Below are 17,229 nucleotides of genomic sequence, written 5' to 3'. Positions count from 1 at the left end.
TATGGTGAGAATGGGCTTCAACTATATTATTTCCTGTGCTTTTCTATAAGATGGGTATATTTCATAATTTAAAATTCTGTAGATAGAGAGTGATTGTCTCACAGCATGTGCTCAGGAATATTAGTTTCCCTCTACCAACACCAACACTTTTGTTATTCTTATATATGTTGTTACACATTTTTAGAGATTTTTCTAATCTCTAATATGCTTAATTAACCTAGAAGGGTTAGAATCTTCATATAAAAGAATTTGAGAGGTAGGCAGTACAAGGCTGATATGACAGTTCCATGACATCATCAGGGACCTAGGCATTTTCTGTCTTTCTTTTTTGATGAGCTAGCTTTTGTCCTCAAGATCCCCCATAGCTCCAAATGACTGTTGGAACTCTGACCTTTCCATCTTAATTCCAGAAACAGGAGGGAAGAAGGTTAGAAAAGGGGTTCATCTCCCAGCCTGTTAAAGAGATTTCTCAGAAGTTCTATCCAGCAGTTCAGATTATATCTTACTGGCCAGAATCTAGTCATATGGTTATGTTTTGCTGAAAGGAAAGCTGAAACTTGCAGTCTTTTAGCTGGGTATATTGCCCAAGATGTGTAAGTAAAGCAGAAGAAATTTGATATGGAGAAGCAATCAGGAGTCTGTCAAAAACAAGAATGTAAAGTTATTGACCTCTAAATTATAGTAGTATTCTCATTTTAACTGAGATTTAGAGATTTTGAAAAGCTTGTGAAGCTCTTTCATAAACTTGGTACACACCACATATATTACAACTCACAAATGTTATCCTGAAATTCAGAGAGGTATAAATTTGGGGTGCCTCTGTCATTGAATGTACAAAGTCATATTATATCTTTTTTCAGAGTGAGAAACATACTCAGAATGTTAGCTTTTATTCTTAAATTCATGGGGAACAAGACGAAGTGCCTGGTAAGAAAATGAAGATGGATGTTAAGAATTTTAAGGTATGTGGCATATATTGATGTTATAATTCTAAACTTTGAGTTATCAAATCATTCTAATAAGATTGTGCTTATTTCAGGTGCATAAGAGTGATGTAGTGGACAGAAACAAATTTTGTGATCTCTGCAACATGATATTTAGCTCTCCAGTTGTTGCTCAGTCTCATTATGTGGGAAAAGTCCATGCTAAAAAACTGAAGCAATTAATGGAGGAACATAATCAGGTATCTCCATCAGGATTTCAGCCAGAGTTGGGTAAGGTTATATTCACCTCTTTAGCTTCCATACAGGGCCTCACTGTCATTTTTTTCTAACCTCTATCCATTTTTTTTACTGGAGAGACTTTCACTCTGGAACAATAACTCGATTCTTTTTCTGCCCAGTAATCTCTTTGTCTTTGTCATTTAATATGGAGACTGTAATTGCTAGCAGAATTTTAAGAAATGTTATGATATTTCCTTTTCAGTTTATTAAATACAAATGAAAACAAGTTATTTGCTATACTACTATAAATAAACATTAAAAAGCAGCCTGAGCTGTCAGGTTCTAATCAAATCATAAAATCTTAGCTCCTTCTTAATTCTTCCCTTTGCCATCTATCACAGTTTTTTTCTTCAGTACTTTCTAAAACATTCTTTCACATGTGTGTTCAGACCATTGTCTTAATCATAATATAGTTATGGTGTAGCATTTTCTAACTGTAACTATAAACAAAAGAAATAAATATGGAATCTCCTTCTACCCTGATAGTTCATTTCTTTCTTCCTCTCAATATAAAGAAAAAGTACCACCAACATCATCAATCAGTAATGAGAACTTATTTTATGCTAGATCCCAAAGATACAGAGAACTATAAAACATTGCCTCTTTCCTCCTTCAGTGATGTTGAGTCACCAGAGCATGAGAAATCTAACCCAAATATCTCACTTCTGGCCTAAGCTGGCAGAGTATACCCTGTAAAATCAAACTTGTATTTGAAACAAAAAATGAGAACAAAAAAAGTGATGAATAATCCTCTGGAATAAATAATTCACCACATTCTCACTAGCTTCAACACTTTAGGAATAAGGCATTCATAGCGTGAAAAATTTAACAACATTAATTCCAACTCATATTGTAGGCCTCATACAGCATTAAAACATACTGTTATCTTAATAAATTAAACCAGAATTATTTTTATACTTATTCTAGTCTCTCTAATTTTTGTATATTTGTTTTTCTTCCTGTCAGTCCAAAGAGGGTTAGAATCAGTATGTCCTACAATAGAAAGTATCTTGTAAAGTCTTATTTTCAGTCCCCACAATTTATCAGTTTGAGCTCAGAGAGGATACAAAATATAAGAGCTCTGAAATAACTGTAATTGTGGAAACATGTTTTCATAGCCTTAAATAACTACATAAATTTTATTTTGATACAAACACCACAGGTCTGGACTTTATAGACTTACTGTGCTACTCAAGAAATGCACCAGCTTAGAAGTTGGTACCTTCTGTTTTACCCTCACTAATTTTAAGAGTCATCCTAAGCTCTCATGCTTTCATTTATTTTTCAAATTAATAACCTAAAAGCTAATGCTGAATATTCTTCCTTCGTGTACCTTTATTGGAGAAACTTGGTGCCAGACTTGTATTAAATTTTTGTTTTCACAGAAGGAAATGCTTTTTAACTTAAGTACCTTTATTCAACAGCCTGTGTGGAAAAAGTCCAAAGATAGCAAGTTTTCAGAGAATTCTGAATTTCCCTAATACTTTATAATGAATGCAGCTCCAATAGCTGAATACATGTTGATCACTTCTCATTACAACTATTTCAGCAGGTGTGCCTATTACTACTTCTGCAGAATCAACTTTTCTGAAGCCTCTTGCTGTCAAGCCTCCTCCAGGTGGGATTAAAGACAAGACTGTGCCTTCCTCTTCCAGCAGTGCTTTGGATTTGAATAATCCAAACAAGTATTGCAAGCTCTGTCCTGCTTCCTTTAATAGTCCATTAATGGCCCAACAACATTATGTTGGGAAAAAACACAAAAGAAATGAAGCTAGGAAGAAGTTTGTAGACAAGATAAGAGAGAAACCTCTTCTAGCAAAATCAGATGCAAATGGTAAACAGTAAGAATATACCAAAACTCTTTCATAGAAAATTTATATTTTATGAAACATATTGGCTTATGTATATATCATTCTACTCTTATTGAGTAGGAGGTTGATAGTACTCATGGTGTTATAGACTTTTAGATGAGTAAGGACTTCAGGGTCTGTCTGTTGGTTTCTAGAAAATGAGACTCAGAATAAGTTTAGATGACCTTCATTAATTATAGAATCAAGTATAGGTATTCCCATGGTCCCATGTTATATCATAAGTACATAAGGAAGTATTTTTAATTAGTGACATTGTGGTTATATTATTTAGCCACTAAGTATGGTTTAAATGCCTCTAGGGTACTAGGTTAGTTATTCTTGGGAATACAAATGTGGGTATGCCATTTTTCCTGAAGGAGCAAGTGTAGAAACTAGTTGTGTTAATGATATTTCATTGTAAGAGACCACAGGCATGAATTTTTGTGTACATATTTTTGGTAACCAGAGGAGTGAAACATCATGGTTCAAAAAGCATTCGAAGAGGAAGTATATGATTTAGAATGGTAGAAGTGGGAAGGAGAGAGTATTAACAAAGGAGCTAGAAAGAGTGGCAAGAATTCAGACACAATAAAGATTCTGATCCTGACTGGAGTAATCCACTTGCTCTTCTAACCATTTTTTTTTTCATTTTTCCCCCACAGGCACCTTCTCACTACTAGTGTGTTTTATTCGCTTTTCATATTCTCTCCCACCCACTTCTCTTCCTCCACTCACCGTTCTTTTTCAGTTCTTTCCTTACTAGACCTTTCTGCTTCATGTGAAAATATTTATTACTCCCTTCTTGAAGCCCTAATCTTGTCATATGTAACTCCTTACGCTCTGGCTCTTCTCATATGTTTCTATTTCTTTTCTGTTTTCTTTGGGGCTCTTTTTTTTTTTTTTTTTTTAGTTCATTACGTAAATGTAGGTGTTCCTGTGGCTCCATTCTTGACCTCGCTCTACAAACATGATCTAATCTGTTCCCCTGATTTCATCTTATCTGTATACTTATGACCTTTCTGTCAAGCTTTGGACTCATATCCAACTGGCAGCTACTGCTTTACCTGGACACTTCTTAGCCATTTCAATTCCATTCATTCAAAGTAGAAACCTCTAGTTCACTATGACTCCCCCAACACTACCTTCTTCACTTTTAATATCTAATGAAATACCAAGCCATAACTGTTTTACCTGTTCCCTTATCTCTAGCCCTGCTTTTCCCACACTAGGTCAGGCCCTCAATATCTCTCCTAGAGCCTTGCTACTCAAAGTGTGGTTTGTGGACAGCATTATTAGCGTCATTTGGGATCTTGCTAGAAAAAGAATCTCAGGCCTCACTGCAGACCTACTGAAGCAGAAACTGCATTTTGTCAAGATACCTAGGTTATTTGTACTCACAATAAATTTTGAGAAGCATTGTTCTAGAACATTGCCACAACCTCCTAACTACTCTCCCTGCCATCAGTTTTGTCTCTCCAAATCTACCCATGATTTAACAACTAGAATGTTTCACCTAAAGTGCACATCTTTCCATGCCATTCCTCATCTTTAAAATCCTCAATTGTTCCTCTGTTTTCTGAGGATAAAAATTTAAGCTTCATAGCTCTTTGCCACCTTGTCCCTGCCTACCTTCCCCAGGCTAATCCCCTGCCTGCTACTTCCTGCCATGATCTGTGTAGGTCAGAACCTGCAAACTGCTTTTGGTTTCCAGAAACTATTACCCTATTTCTCATTTCTCTGCCTTTGTTCATGCTGCCATTTTGTCTGAAACGTCTCCATGTTTCTCTTCTTTAGCTAATTCCTACTCATTCATTAACATGGTACTTCTCTGGAAGCCTTTTCACTTCCTTCAAGACTTATCTTCTGTGCTTCCTTAGCCTGTGTGTGTAATTTTCTCTCTATGTGTCTTTATCCCCCCTAGAATGTAAGGTCTTTGAGGGTAAGGATTTCATCTAACTCATCTGTATTTCGAGTGCTAAATATAGAAATTGGCACGGAGTAGGCCTGCCTCAGTAGAGATTAGTTCAATATATGAATCAGTGCACTATTAATTTTGATATGTTGAGTGCCAACCCTATGTTTATACTATTTAAGTTTCCTAATTAATATGATTCAACATATTGCAAAAAGTTACATAGAGATCTGTGTTTTTATCTAGGATTTTGAAGAACATTGGCTTAGGAATGTGTAGAAATAGAAGTGGTAGGGCTTCAGAAAGTAGTAAACGTTTGGAGAAATGCCAAACTTTTACTTGTTAGAGTATTTTTTCTATTGCTGGGGTGAGTATACCTGAAATAAGTACCTTCTAACTTAATGGCTGGCATTAGGCAAAATTGGAACTGAGTCAGCTATGAGAAGTGTGTGTACTCTGGTCATGTTAGCACTCTGAAATTTCAAGGTTATTAGTATAAGATTTTGGTGAAATTTTTACCTGGCCAGGGAGGGAATGCTGAACTAGCATAATAGAGCTCAGAGAACAAATTTTCCACACTACTTTGATATTCCATTTTAACAACAGTAAATATTTGAGGATTAAAAAATAACAGCTGGAGAATTTAAATTCGCTAGTGAGAATTTCAAAGAACAGAACAAAGAAGCCCATATTATAAGCAATCAAGCAGCAAGACAAAAACAACTTGGCATATGACACCTTAATATTTCACTTATCACCCATTTTCACCCTTCTTTCTGTCTCTTCCTTATTTTCCATCTACTTTGTATGTGCTCCTACTATACCTAACCTCTGTCTTTCTTCATCATTCTCACTGCTTTCTTCATGTCCCTCATCCAGTCCAGATCTTATTAGCACAGGAATGGCTACCATAACGATATGGAACTAAAGTATGTATGTATTTTTTTATTTATTGTATTTGTTTTATCTTACTAATTTCTAGCCTTGTCATTGTGCTTAGATGTCTCACCTTCACCTGTAACTCAGCATATCTAAAATGAAATGAATGATCTTCTCTAAATCCAACTTGAATTTCCCAAGATTTCTGCCTTTGCCAGTAGTACAACTACTTATTAGTCACCTACATTTGAATATTTGAGGGCATCTTTGACCACTTAATTTTCCTATATCCTGTCCATCAGCAAGTCTTAATCAAGTCTTACTAGAACTATTTTCCTTCCGGTACCCTCCCGTTACATTTGCACTACCATCTTTTCACATACCAATTCTGTAACAACCTTTGGGAAGGCTATACTTATACCTCATTGTTATTCTCTCACTCCCTAGTAGCAAGATTTCAACCCTGGACCAGTTCCACAGTCCACATTTTCTATTTTAAGTTCAGGGTACTGAGTGATGCTATGGAAAATTATGTAAAGACAGAGATTGGGTACCTTGAAAGAGTCTTGGAATCCAACCTCTATGGACTTGAAGTCCTACTTAATCCTTTACCTTCCCATTCACTTTCCTTTCAGCAATGATATTAAAACCTGCCCCACTCTCCAAGACTTTCTTCTACTCCTCTACACTTACCCTTCTCACGCCCTTCAGGTAAACTTATCTCCCACATTCAATCAGTCACTAAGTTATGCCAGTTTTAATGGTATATTTCACCAATCTCCGTATTCCATGTGTTCTAGCCCATGCCTCCTTATCTCTTGCCTGGTCTAGTGTATTTACATAAATGTGGTCTCTTTACTTTAAGGTTTGTTCCTCTCAATTTTATCCTCTCAAATTTATCCTCCATATTGCAGCTGGAAGAGAGATTTCTCTAAAACACATAGCTGACCTTATCACTTACTACTTAAAGCATTTCAAGGTTTCACAATACACAGAATAAAAAAGTCTAGGCTCCTTAGCATAATATATACATCTTTCTGACCTGACACCCTTTTGCCTCTCCCATCTTGTCCTGTTATATTTTATTCTACAGCAATTCCAAATTTTAAGAAGCTCCTATAAGTACTTCTATGCTTTTTTCATGATAGTCCTTCTACACACAATACTCTTCTCAACTCTTTTCATCAAGTTAACTAATTTTCATCCTTCCAAGTTTAACTAAGGCATCATCTCTTCCAATAGCCTTCTTAAGACCACCACACTGTGTTTAAATGCCTCTACTTCTTTGAGCTCCCATACCCCTTAAGCATACTTCTTACCTTTTACCTAATGAGATTGAAATCCTTTGTTTAAATATGTTTCTCACTTGGATTTGTAAGAAACCTGCCCATTTTATTCATCTTATACCCCTAGAATCTAGCATGATGGTTGGTGCCACATAGACCCTCAGTGTTTTTTGAACAGATTATTTGAAATCAACACATCATACTCATTTCTATCTATGTCATATCTGATACTGTTTTCATCCCCTGGAATGCCCTTTTCTGCCTTCCTTACAATTCAAATCCTCCTTGTCCTCCAAGATCCATCATAACTTCCCTCACTACTCTAGATCCTGGTATTCTCCCCTTCCTCTGATTTCTCATAGATTCATTGTTCATTGACAATTGCATTAATTATAACTCCTTAACTGATTTAGCCTCCTTAAGACAAAAAAATTATATTTTGTTCTTCAATATCCATCTCATTGCTTTATATGGTAATAACTATATAGTTTTTCTCAATATTTACTAATTGTTAATTGACAGGCAGTGTCATGTAGAAGGATAAACACAGGTTGGGAGATATGTTTGAAGTCAGTTACCCAGTTGTATCTCAGATTTTGAAGGTGTAAAATGAAAATAAGTCTATGTCACTAGATTGACAAAGGATGAAATGAAACAGTATTTGCAGTACCCATCACAGAATAGGTCCTAAAGAAATGTTACATTTTTTGAAATGTTTTGTTCTGTCATAATTTACAAACAAGTAAATTAGACATTTACAATTTTTCTTCATAAACTAAGTCCCACATTAAGTTGATTTTTTGCTTACATGCAATTCTCAATTGATTACTTTTCATTTAAGCTATTAGACCAATGGTTCTCACCTTGACTACATGTTAGAAGCATGCAGGGGGCTTTTAGAAATGTCAAAGCTCAGGCCATCCCTCAAAGTAATTAAATTAGAACCCCTAGGATTACACATTTGTGTTTTGTTTTCTGTATTTTAACTCCCCAAGTGATTGGGCTATAGAGCCAAGATTGAGAACCACAAGGTTAGACTATAAAGATATACATTACTCCAATCTATGTTTTGAAAACAAAACAAAGATCTTAGTCTGTGGAGTTATGAGATAGGACTGTGATTAGAAGAGTGGGCTCCACAAATGTTAGGTTATAGAAGATTCTGAAAGGTATGAGATGCAGGGAAGCTGGAGTTTCTGGGTGAAGTCAGAAACAAGGAACCCTAGCAGAGCTGAGGGCAAGAAAGCAGGGCAGGGCCAAGGAACAGACTCAGATAGGAAAATATAAAGTGTAAGAAACATAGTGGATCAGTGGGATTTAGAGCACACTTATCTTGATGAGCACTAAGTAATGTATAGAATTGTTTAATGATTATATTGTATGTCTGAAACTAATATGACACTATATATTAATTCTACCTGAATTTAAAAGAGGAAAAGGAAAAGAAACAGTGAAGGCAGGTTGCAGGGAATTAGACCAGTAATTCTGATCTTGGAGCCAATAAATAGGCTTCCCAGAAAAGGTTTATACCATTTATTATATATTTTTACATATTACTTTTTGAGATATATTTTTGAATATATTATTTTCTGAGATGTTAATATCCAGAAAAAGATAAAGAATATCAGTGTATGAAAACGACAAGGGCTAAGGTAATAGTAATCAGACTACAGTTTCAGAACTGACCCTGTATCTTTTATATGTGACCTGAAGCTTCTCTAAATCCCTCTATTATGTCTATTATAATCTTCTGATATAATTTTTGAAGAAGCAAAGGAGGAACTGAGGAGAATATTATGTATATTTTTATAAGCACTAAACAAATATGTGCAACCCCTAAAATATAATCTGAGTTTATAATCATAATGAAGATCATCGGCTTGATAATTTAAGGGAGAATTGGTCAACAACAGTTGTATAGAAAAATCATCTAAAACACTGTGAAAAAGTAAGAAAGCCTGGTTCTACTCCTAGAGATTCTTATTTAAATTGTCCAATGTGGAGCTGTAACATTAATGTTTTTAAAGTTTTCCACATGGTTCTAATGTACAGCTAGCATTGAGAACCACTAACCTAGAGGAAACCAGGATTCCTGCTTATCTTGCATAACTTGGGTGCTCTCAAAATGTATGGTATTGGCCAAGCAAATCTGAGCTTTAATTTTCACAATTGTTAAATAAGGGTATAGTAATTTTTTGAAAAGAGTTGTTATAAATATGCAGAGTCCTGGATTTAGTCCTTAGCTTTGCAGGAAGTCCAAAATCTTCAGGGTTGACCAGCCTCAAATCAGGGACTGACTAGACCACACACACACAAAAAAAAAAAACTTAGAAAACACTGATAAATAATCAAGGAACTAGAAAGATATTCTCTTAGTGTATTTCCCACACATTCTCTAAGAATAACTACCTGGGGTATTGTTAAAACACGAATTCCCTCTCCCAGAAACAGAGGATCATGTTCTCCAGGGAGAGGCTTGGGGATCTATATTTTAAATAATACTCCAAGTAATTCTGGAGTCTGGGAAACATAGTAAATTAAGTTAATACATTGTCATTCTGGTATTGATTTATGGTAGGAGGAGATATATCTTTTTTCACTTCCTAGGGTTCTTAAAACCTGGACATATCACCCAGGGTATCCCTTTTTTGGTATCAAAGACAATGGGAAGCCAAATTATAATCAGAAATAGACTTGGTTAGCATGCAATCAGAGCACTGGGAGAGAGGAAAGTTATGAGGAATCATTCATTCAGTCTTTGGCATACCTGCTGAGTTCTCCTGGGCCCACTAGAGTTACGTCAGTGGGAAGCTGAGTCCTTGTGTTCTTCAAAGTTAACATCTTTATTTCTCCTTAAGAATAGTCTCCTGTTTCTATGAGTAGTCTTTGTGTGGACAAGACAAATACACTTGATTAATTTGGCATCCTTTGAGTGATTAAGTTGCTGTTTGATTTAAAGATAACCTTGTTTCATCCTAAAATTACTACATCCACCAATATATTGCCTCTTCCTTAGGGTGGAATTATTTTATATTTGGCTTATGAAATTTATCAATTTTCTATTTCCGACCAAAGATAAAGTGGAAAGATGATGAGTTTAATAAAATAAAGATTAATTTATCCCCTGCTTTCAGTTCTACCTAAGAAGCAGAATAGAGAGGTAGCTGGCATACCTATTCTATAGTTATTGACTCTTTTGAAGTGGTAACTAGTAGTTTTGTTTTAGAATTTTGCTTTCAGCTTTTACCCTGAGAGTGGGGCTCACTAAACCTCTCTCCTTTCTAATATCTGTCTGTGGAAATTACTTTTGGTAAACTAATGCACTACAGTGATTTCAGGTAAGAGAGTAAAACTTTGCTTTTGTTTATTCTTTTGAGACATTTCAGATTTTTGTTGGGTGGCAAGAGAATTAGGGGCAAGCAAAAAGAGGTTGGTTAAAGGATTAAGAGGCACAGGTTAGTTGGGTATACTAAATTTGAATTCCCTGATGCACTTCCATGTAGAAACAATAGGCAGGCAGATAGTAGCTTCTTAGGAAAGAGGCCAAGGTTAGAGAAGTAGTGTAGTGTAGTGTAGTATAAAGAATTCTGGGCTTTAAGCATGGGCTCCAAGAGGTTAGCTCTATTACTGACCCACTCTGACTTTGACCAAGTCATTTGAGCTCTCTGGGCCTTATCTTTAACTTGGGAAATTTCAGTAGATGATCTCTAGTAAATTCCTGTCCAGTTTTGTGTTTCTAAATGTATCCATAGTGATCTCCTTAACTTGGACTCTCTCTTTTTTCAGCATTTAGTATGAGGACCTATGTTTGCCATATTTGTAATATCACCTTTACATCTTTAGAAATGTTCCGGTCCCATATGCAAGGAAGTGAACACCAAATTAAGTAAGTATTTTTTGCCAAAATGCTCCTCTGACACCAGAGAGTAGGGATTCTGTCAAATACCCTTGCATGTATTTTACAAAACTTTCTAGGAATTCACTTCCCTATGAGTTGATACTGTGATAGTTAATGGTATTTGTCACAAAGTGCATGGTAGTGGAATCCCCTAGGGAGTTCTCTAGCCATGATAGTATACTTGCAGAGCTGGATAATTGGCACTTCTCCTGACCAGACAACATTGTCCTCATTCTCATTTAGCCTTACAAATTCAAATCATTCCTAGAAGGTTGGCATAGTTCCAGGGGTACAGTGATTTGGTCATCATCCTTCTAGCAAGGTATAGTGGTTAAGAATAAAGGTCTTGCTCTTAGTCAGACCTCGACTGGAATATCAGATCTGTCTAACAAGTGTATAACTTTGGACAGCTCCAATTTAAAGTGATTATAATGAGGGGCGCCTGGGTGGCTTAGTCGGTTAAGCGTCCGACTTTCGCTTAGGTCATGACCTCGCGGTTCGTGGGTTCGAGCCCCGCGTCGGGCTCTGTGCTGACTGCCAGCTCAGAGCCTGGAGCCTGTTTCAGTCTGTGACTCCCTCTCTCTCTGACCCTCCCCTGCTCACGCTGTCTCTCTCTCTCTCTCCTAGAAATAAATAAAAAACATTAAAAAAAAAATAAAGTGATTATAATGAAGTATAAAAATATGCATAAGGTGCCTGGCCTGGCACATAAAAGGAACAAAATAATTATTCCATTCTATTCTGTTGTTTCAAGGAAGAAAGGGTTAAGTGGACAATTAGGGACTTGATAAGTTAGATAGTAGGACAGAGGGTCACTTGAGTATTGTATTTTTGGTTTGTTGCTTTAAATATCAAACCATAGTGTTTCTGTTAACATTATTTTATTCTAGTTGGAAATATTTCTACTTTGAGTATAAATACTTAGGAGGTAAACACTTGGGCACTTCACCAAATTAACCCTTCATTCTGAATTTTTTTTAAATCTCAGGGTTCCAGAACAAATAGCCATTACACTAATAGCTCTATACAAAGAAATAATCAAAGAACTAATTTTTTTTCTTTTATAGTTAATTCTCAAATTGATTTCCATATCACACCCAGTGCTCATCCCAACAAGTGTAATTAAAACTTTTAAAACAATGTGACATTCATATCATACCATCTTCAGGGCATTAAATATTATTGATTCTTTCCCACATATCCCAACATGCCTTACATTTTAAGTACTAAGGCAGTATCAGCTATGTCTGCATCTTTGTACCCATCTTCCCTTTCATCTCAGCCCTGAAAATTTTTTCATATGTAAAAAATTGTGAGGTGTCTGAGAAATATCTGACTATTCCTGCTGCTGCTTTTTACCATAAAAGGTGATGGTTTTTAGCTTTTATATTGAAGTAAGGTTTTAATATTTGTTTGGACTTTTGTTGTTTTTGTTTTTCCAGACTAATCTTTTTCAAAACAAAGAAAGTATTCAGAATAAAATAGCCTAGTAACAAGAATTTATACTGTCTTCTTTGCAGAGAATCTATTGTTATCAACCTAGTGAAGAATTCAAAGAAGACACACGACTCTTACCAAGATGAATGTGCAGATTACATCAAAATGCAGAAATCCAGAGGACCAGAACACAAGACCTGTTTCAGAAAGATGGAAGAGGGTTATTTAGAAGCCCGTTGGTACAGGGAAGTAGTTGATTCTAGATCGAGACATAGAATATTTGAACAGAGACTCCCATGTGAGACTTTCTGGGCATACCCAGGATCATACAGTATTTCACAAACAGCAGAAAACCATTTACCTCATTGTTTACCAGCTCATTCAAAGAAGACATATGACTCTTTCCAAGATGAGCTGGAAGATTACATCAAAGTGCAGAAAGCCAGAGGACTAGACCCAAAGATTTGTTTCAGAAAGATAAGAGAGAACTCTGTGGAGACCCGTGGGTACAGAGAAGTTGACTCTGGACCCAGACAAAGAATGTTTGAGCAAAGATTTTCACATGAGACTTCCCAGACTTACCAACAACCATACAATATTTCACCAGTGGAGAGCCAATTACATTATTGGTTACCAGTTCATTCAAAAAGAACTTACAATTCTTTCCAAGATGAGCTAGAAGATTACATCAAAGTGCAGAAAGCCAGAGGACTAGAGCCAAAGACTTGTTTCAGAAAGATTAGTGATAGCGCTATAGAAACCCATAAGTACAAAGAAAAGGTTGATTCCAGACCCAAACATAGAATGTTTGAGCAAAAAGTCCCATTTGAGACTTCCCAGACTTATACAGGATCATACAGTATTTCCCAAGTAGTGGAAAACCAGTTACCTCATTGCTTACCAGCTCATGACAGCATACAGGGACTAGACTCTATATCCTGTGAACCCATCAGAGGCTGTTTTCCAGAAAAGCCAGTACCCCTGAGCCTTAGTCAGCAAGAAAATAACTCTGGCTCGTATAGTGTAGAATCTGAAGTTTACAAGCACCTCTCAGAAAACAGTACCAGTGACCATAAAACAGGTCATAAACGGAGACATCAGAAGAGAAAAAGGCACCTGGAAGAAGGTGAAGGAAGGTCAGAGAAAGAGCAATCCAAGCATAAAAGGAAAAAGAGTTATGGGGGTACAAATCTAGACAAGGACAAGAGCATCCGACAAAGGAAAAGACAGGGAGGAGATAAAGTCAGTGTCAGTCCAGGAAAGCTTAAGCATCGAAAAAAGAAAAAAAGCCATGGTGTGCCCACTGAGAAAGAAGAACGTAAGCACAAGAAAGGGAAAAAGAAATCTGTTGAAGAAAAGACAGAAGAGGAAATGCTTTGGGATGAATCTATTCTTGGATTTTGAGTTTTAGCTTTGTTTACCCAAGGATAATTGACAAAATCAGTTATGAGTTTGGACAAAGACAAGAATATCCAGTGAAGAAAAGGAGCAATGGATATAGTCAGTGTTAAGTTCAGGAAAGCTTAGTTTTTATCTTTATAATTTGAAATTGAATTGAAAGAAGAAACAAATAAGCTTAAACTTACTCTCTGAGAAGGAACATAAGAACACAACAAGAACATGAGAGAAAAAGAAGCCTGTTGAAGAAAAGACAGAGAGTCAGTGTATTGGGATGAGTCTGTTTTAGGAATTTGAACATTTCACTTTATTTACCCAAGGATGAGTTGAAGAAATCAGTTTATAAAATGGATTTAGACGAAAACAAGAACAGCCAGTGGGAAAAAAAAGCATAGGTGGATATGGTCATTGACAATTCAGGAAAGCTTAGTGTTAGGGGTTGTAAAAATTGAAATTGAGTTGAAAGAAGAACCAGCTATAAATCTAGCATCTGAGAAAGAACATAAGAATACAACAAGAACAGAAAAGAAAAGGAAACCTGTTGAAGAAAGACAATGCTTTGGGTGGAGCCTACTCTTGGATTTTGAACTTTTTAGTTTTGTTCCCTTAAGGTTGAATTGAAGAAATAAGTTGAAATGTTTGGTTTCATGAAATTTATGTTATTTGAATTTTCCTAAATGAACAGTTAACTTTAACCTCTAACAAAAGCCAAGTGAAGTAAAAGTATTCAATATGCCTTTTCCTCAAGTTACTTTTTCTCATTTTCTTAAAAAAAAGAAAAATTGTGTTTCTTACATAAAATGTAATTTTGCTTAACGAGATTGCTTCTACTTCTATTCATAAAATTGCTGTGGCAGTGAATTATTTGCCCATGAAAGATTTATTTTAAACAAGAGAATTACCAGTCATTACAGAATCCATTCCTTGTTTGGGTTTGTTTTAGTGGTGGTATTTTATTGTTGTTATTGTGTGTTTGTTTCTTGGTTTTCTCTAAGAAAAATGTATGAAGTGATTTAGACCAATTTTTTGTTTGTTAAATCTAATTTGCAGTGTATTTTTGTATTTTCTAGTTCTGAAAGTGGAAAATGAAACAGTCTATAATAAGTTTAGATGATATATAGTTTTAAAAAGCTCTCAAAAAGTACTGATACAAAGTCAGTCTATATTCTGGAAATGTTTATATTATATTAAAGTGTTTTAATTTCTACAGTTTTATGTAAATGATCATTTCCCAGCCAATGATGATTTTATTTTGGGAGTAAGAGGGGAAATAATTAAACATTTCAGGACCTCTCAGGAGCTCACAATGTAAAGTTTTAATAACTCCATTTATTCTACATCTTGCTTAGGAGAAACTGGTATTCAGACTGGAGTTCAGTTTTAAGTTAAAAAAAGGTGATCCACTAAATACTTGAAACTGAAGAAGGAAGAATTTATAAGTGAAAAGGGCCGTGAGGGTGCATTACCTTGAAACTGTTTCACACTTTTTTTCTACTCTGGTGCTCCCTTTTATATGATAAGCACTTCCTGTAAGCATTTGAGCATCATCATGGTATAGTAGAAGGAGTAATCCTGGGAATCCAAATTCCAGGATTCTGGTCTCAGTTTTATCAAGTCGACTGTGTGACCTTGTGGGAATACCATCAGAATCCAACATGGAGTCATTAGAAATAGGAAAAATGGGCTATAGTATTCATATCCAAAAAAGTAATCTTATCCAAAAAAGTAAATAAATTTAGATGGTGCTGTATCTGCACATAGGCAGGACATTTAATAGTGTTTTCTCTTGAGTTTTGATTGAAATGGTAAATAGGAGCTGAAGCATAATGATTGATTGGGTATATGCCAGGTTGAATGAACAGTCTGAAAGGGAGTTAGATAGATCCCAAATTAACTTTTATTCCATGAGACTGTTGGTATAAGATTATTTGGTACTACAATACTACTGCCCTTCCTTTTAAAATATCTGGTATACTAATGAAAGGAGAGGGAAAACAAGAACCAGAATACCAAATAGACTGGAATTTGTCACAAAAATGGCTAAATCTCTTTTCTGAACATGACCCAAAAAATGCAGCTTTTTTTCACAGAAAGTATAAGATCAATTGAATTGTAAGCATTTTTAGAATTGATAAATTTTTTTGCAGAAGCCATTTTGTGTTGAAAGGTGGAGGGTAGGAATTCAAAACTATATAAGAATATTTACTAAGAAACCAAATTACTAAGATCTTTATCAAATAACGTAAATAGATCAATGATTTAGTAAAATTAGCACCCAATCTCATCAACATTGTGTAAATCATACAAAATTTTAACATTAAAATCATTTAAATTAGGTGCAGTAGCAAGTTGTGAGAGAGATAAGGGTGTGATGTTAACTACATTCTTGGGGGAAGCACTGGTGACTTGCTCTAGAAAGTGGTTTTCAAAAATTTTTAAACAAAACCTTTTGACAAAAACAAACTTTATGTTAACCCTATCATAAAATTAATTTTCTATTAACTGTAAAGGACCTAGAATCCAACTTTGGCACATTTGCTCTGCTCCCAACTTTTGTCTCTGAGCACGAGGAGGTTACGATATAAATCAAGATATTTAAATATATGTGCAATTTCCAAAATTAACCCTACGTCTGGATTTGAGTGCTGAATCAAGTAAGATGAAACTTAATAGTATAAATACTAACTCCTACATTTGACTGTAGAAGACAATACAAAAGTATATTTGAGGAGACATAGTTTAAGATAGTGCATGTGAAAACAGTGTTCAGACTTATTACATGCTTAGTTTGAAAGACTAATATACACATCCAGACATAGGATCACATATGATCTAAGCACATTATCAATATTCAGACAAATTAATAGCATCTAGCATCATAGGTATATCCCCAATGAATAGAAGATAGAGGGAGGCAAATTATGGCTGAATTTGGAAAATAATATTCAATAAGTGCAGTCATACGAAAAAACAATTTACTGCCTTGTTATATACATGTCCTAAATAATAAGAGCTGGAGGGAGGGGCAAGATGGCGGAGATGTAAGGAGCTCCATACTTTCACTCGCGCCCATACATCACACAGAAAAGATCTGAAGCCATTGGAAACCTTACAAAACCTGAGAGGTTGGGAGAAAAAGGATGCAGAATCCACTGAGAAAGCCTTCTAACGTGAGTGCGAACTGGGGAAGATAAAATTGGGCCGAGGTCAGAGACTCCAGGGTCGGAGGCGATCCCCCTCTACGGGGATTGAGAGGGGAAAAAGAGAGAGGCCGAAACAGAAAAACCTCTGCTCAGGGCATAGAAAGACCTTACTTGCCAAATACCTGCCAGGTCCCCTCGCGCCA

The 17,229-nt window shown here is 35.7% G+C and overlaps 1 protein-coding gene across 2 annotated transcripts; it reads left to right on the top strand.

Moving 5' to 3' along the window:
* The first annotated feature begins 910 nt into the window (after positions 1-910).
* Positions 911-13,984, top strand: ZMAT1 (zinc finger matrin-type 1). Of its 2 annotated transcripts, XM_039224095.1 has the most exons (5): positions 911-962; positions 1,040-1,214; positions 2,773-3,057; positions 10,937-11,036; positions 12,569-13,984. In XM_039224095.1, exons 1-5 carry the CDS (start codon positions 936-938, stop codon positions 13,887-13,889), a joined length of 1,908 nt encoding a protein of 635 aa, XP_039080026.1. In that variant the 5' UTR covers positions 911-935; the 3' UTR covers positions 13,890-13,984. The 2 variants fall into 2 exon arrangements, with proteins under 2 accessions (XP_039080026.1, XP_039080025.1); XM_039224094.1 differs by lacking the exons at positions 911-962; positions 1,040-1,214; positions 2,773-3,057 and adding an exon at positions 5,686-5,914.
* The last annotated feature ends 3,245 nt before the right edge of the window (positions 13,985-17,229 follow it).

This window comes from Hyaena hyaena, unplaced genomic scaffold (genome assembly GCF_003009895.1).
Source record: "Hyaena hyaena isolate Hyena2069 unplaced genomic scaffold, ASM300989v1 scaffold_1547, whole genome shotgun sequence".
Taxonomy (NCBI): domain Eukaryota; kingdom Metazoa; phylum Chordata; class Mammalia; order Carnivora; family Hyaenidae; genus Hyaena; species Hyaena hyaena.
This window is presented reverse-complemented; position numbering and strand designations above follow the sequence as displayed.